The following is a 3,780-nucleotide window of genomic DNA, read 5'->3' as shown; positions in this document are numbered from 1 at the left end:
TTTCTGCTTGGAAAAATGGCACGGAAGGAAAGTCTGTGCTGGCTACTCACAGTGCTCACGAGCCCCCGCAAGCAAGCAACGAGTCCTTCAGCAGGGGAGTCCCCGGATGGGGTGGGAGGGGCCTGCTGGGTCAGTGGGCCCCCCTGGCCTGACTCCTGTCACAGGTGTCGTTTGCCCAGGCCCTGGAACCCTGCCAGGAGGAGTGGGGGGCACAAGGAACGGCGGGGAGGAAGGGGGGCACATGTGCATCGGCAGCTCCTGCTTGCCTTCCCCTGGCTCTGACGGCCAGGCGCCCCCTGACGGCTGTAGGCGCCCCCCCCCCAGCACGTATTTTAGCTCAGTCAGTGAGTTCCAACAAGGGGGAGTTTAGCTTAAAAGCTTTATTAATCCTCACAAGAGATGGTTACAGCAATAATAGCATCATTCCCTCTGAATCAGGAAATGGATACATGATAGGCAAGCGGCCGTGCAGTGTTGTTGTGGTGGACTCGACTTGGTCCGCGGCTGTCTACTGTTGCGGGACAAGAACGGGGGGGGGACAAAGAATTACTTGAGCATGAAACATGAACATGACAGGTAAGGCGACATACAAAACACTCGGAGAATTTGCGGAAGAACCTGGAAGTGAACCTCTAAGGGCTAATTTATTAGAGTCTGTTTGAGGCACAGAGTTAGACCTAAGGGGGGGGGGTTGGGTAAACAGGGAGGGACGGGGGGGGGTCTGCTGCCCAAGCATCCTGCTAGTCACCATCCTGCACAAGGGGGAACATTACAGTAGTCAGCGCTGTGCTATAAAGTGCTGTGCTCATGCAAATTATTCTGCAAATCATTCCACTTTAAATTTAGATCTACTGGGAAGGTAGATGTCAACCTCTGCGGCCAGCCAACTTCACATGTCTTAACTACGGATAACTACTGCAAGCTGCCTTTGGCTGCAAACAAGTATTAGATTATCCGATTAACTAGCTTATCATTAACTAGATGCTCAGGCTGAATCCGCACATTTAGGAGTCTCTCCTTCGCTTTCAATGCCTCTGTGAGTAGGGAGCCCCCCCCCCAGTGCACTGGCAAAGGGGTGGCCCCACGTGAGCTTTTGCCATCAGCCACCATTTCCCCCCTGCCAAGTCACCAGAGGGGTTTGGGTTTTTTTAAAGGTAATTGCAACTGTGATCATGCCCTTGGGCTGCATTATCAGTCCAAAAATATCATAGTAAAGCAGGTTTGAGAAAGAGAGTGCTGACTGGATGGGGAAAAGTTGGAAATAAAGGATGGTCATGTCAGGTGGATGCCCCACTAAACAGCACTCCTGTTTGGAAGCAAAATTGGAGAAAAGCATTTACATAGAAGTAGCCAGTTAGATTAATGTGATGAAAACTTTGCTGTCCTGTTTCTTTGAACACGTTAACCTGAAATACAAACCCCACATTCCTGATTCAGAGATTTTTCGAGAAGCTGAGAAATTGGGCGGAAAAAATACATCTCCCTGTAGTATGACATAAAACCCTAACTCTCCCCTCCCTTTGCAATTCTGATTATAAAATTAACCCAACAATAATATTATTTGAGGCTCCATCAATATCTCTCCAGCAATACAGGAAGTCATCTGGGATGATACAAACAGACCACTGACTGGTCAAATCAAGAGTTTTCAGGCTAAAAGCACACTATTAAAATGGTGTTAAAGGATCAACCTCTTAATTAATAGCCTGGGTGAACAGAAACATTTTGGCCTGGTGCCAAAGGAAAGCAACATGTAAGCACCAAGAGAGCCTCGAGGGGAAGGGCACTGCACAGGCGAGGGGACACTACTGAAAAGGCCCTGCCACTGACTACCACCCGCCCCACCTCTGAAGGTGGGGGCACAGAGAGCAGGACTTGAGAGGCAGATGTGAGCTGGCGGGCTGGACAATATGGCGCTGCTGTGATACCTTCACTGTTCTGAATTCCCGACTTTCTTCTTTTTAAAAAAGAAAAACTATTTCTCGAGCCCTTAGATCTCTGCAATGAAAAGGCTTACCTTCTTTTCTTTCTTTCTTTTTTAATGAACACTGATAATTCCTAGTTGGGTTTTTTTTTTAACAATCTCCAGTGATGCAAGGGAGGGGGGGCCAGGCAAGGAAAGTTTCTTGTGCATAACAATGTTTTGTTTTTCAGCTTACCTTTTCAGCTCAAAGCAGCTTGAGTCCGTTGAACCAGTTTTGGCCCCTAAAAGAAAACATCTAAACTCAGAGACATTACTAGGTAAAATGTTAGCCAGACGCATCTCTTTAGTTCAGAGGTGTCGAACTCATTCTTACCAAACCATCACATAACTTGATTTTATTTGTGGGGAGGGTTAAGGTTAGTCTACCTCAGTGGTCAGTATCAGCCTACTATCTGGGAAGCCTAAGTTCAAAATCCCCCAAGGCAATGTGCTGGGTGAACTTGGTCTGGACACACACTAACCCACCTCACTGGCTTGTTGTTATTCCTCATCTAAATGGTTCACATGGCTTTCCTACTGAGAAAGTCTGGATCATGAGGGCATGAATACAGTGGAAAGGGGGAGGGGACCCAGTTGCACCCAGGAGAACTGCAGCGTAACAAGCCCAACAAAACACACACACTGCAGCAAGGCACACAAAATTGTGTTGGTCTTAAAGGTGCCTGGTATTTCTAACATGCAATTGAGGAAACCAAGCAAAGCAAGCGGTGATTTCCCACAAGCGCTGCTCCACGCTCACTCCTCCCTTTTGCCCCGATGGTACGTGTCAATTTCACACAAGCTGCTGCGCGGCCGCATTTTGCCCTGCAGCTTCGCGCAATTTCCCCCGCGTCTACTCAATCCTGTTTTTTTAAGGACTGAGTAGATGTGGGGGAAATCGTGCAAAGCTCCGGGGCAAAATGCGGCCGCGCAGCAGCTTGTGTGAAATTGACACGTACCATCGGGGCAAAAGGGAGGAGCGAGCGCGGAGCAGCGTTTGTGGGAAATCACCCAAGCTCCCCCTCTTTCCCCCCCTCCCTTCGAGGAGGAGCCTCATCCAATGGAGGGGAAGAAAGTCTTGCCTTTGTCCCCTGTGTGATTGAGACAACCTGGCCAGGAAGCAAGTTCTGGCTCATTCGCTCCCTTCCCCAGGAGGGTGAGGAGCTTCAGCCCGTGCAGGGAACAGAAACGTGACTATCACTCCTGAGCACTTGAGAGAGTCTGGCAAAGCAAGCTACAATGCAACAGCAGCAGCAGAACTGGAAGAAGAAGCAGGAGACAGCCAGTTCCACTGCGGGCCTGACAGAAGCCCTCCGGGGGCGGGGGGGGGGCTGATCTGGCCCACAGGCCACATGTTTGACACCCCGACTTTAGTTGATCATTTAATCATGCCCATTCTTGTCGCTTTTACTACTTTCAGTTCCATGAAAAGTTATATGCAGACATTTTTGTACGCTGGGAATACTCTGACTTGGGCCATTCCTGGAAGTGTGGAGGTGGAGCCCAGCGAGGGCAGAGTCTGGGGAGGGATGTGGTGCCGCCGCTTCCTCCGGGGAAACACGGATCCCTCTGCAGTCCGGAGACCAGCCGTGGCTCTGGGAGGAGTCCAGGCCCCACCAGGAGGTTGGGAACCCTGTTTCCAAAGCACAAACAACTCCCTTTCCGAGTCCTTGGCGCCACACCCGAACCCCAGTGGCCATGCTTGGGAGGACGGCACACCCCCTTGCAGCCTCCGAGGCTCACCCCCTGAGCAGACAGAGGGGTGGGTGGAAGAGAGCTGGGACCCTTATCAGGAAACCGGGAGGGAGGGAGGGAGG

General features: G+C 50.7%; 1 protein-coding gene across 1 annotated transcript in view; it reads right to left on the bottom strand.

The window, feature by feature from the left end:
* Positions 1-450: 450 nt before the first annotated feature.
* LOC107114919 (serum albumin-like) overlaps positions 451-3,780 on the bottom strand; it is a 31,521-nt gene continuing 28,191 nt past the window's right edge. The window contains exons 14-15 of the mRNA XM_015416526.1: positions 2,160-2,205; positions 451-511 (exon numbers count right to left, since the gene is read on the bottom strand). Coding sequence (XP_015272012.1) covers positions 2,164-2,205 — 42 coding nt within the window. The 3' untranslated portion in view covers positions 451-511; positions 2,160-2,163. The remainder of the gene's footprint in view (positions 512-2,159; positions 2,206-3,780) is intronic.

Source organism: Gekko japonicus, unplaced genomic scaffold, assembly GCF_001447785.1.
Source record: "Gekko japonicus isolate JY-2015 unplaced genomic scaffold, Gekko_japonicus_V1.1 scaffold2699, whole genome shotgun sequence".
In the NCBI taxonomy this organism is placed as follows: domain Eukaryota; kingdom Metazoa; phylum Chordata; class Lepidosauria; order Squamata; family Gekkonidae; genus Gekko; species Gekko japonicus.
Note: the sequence above shows the minus strand (reverse complement) of the source record. Positions and strands in the feature narration are given on the sequence as shown.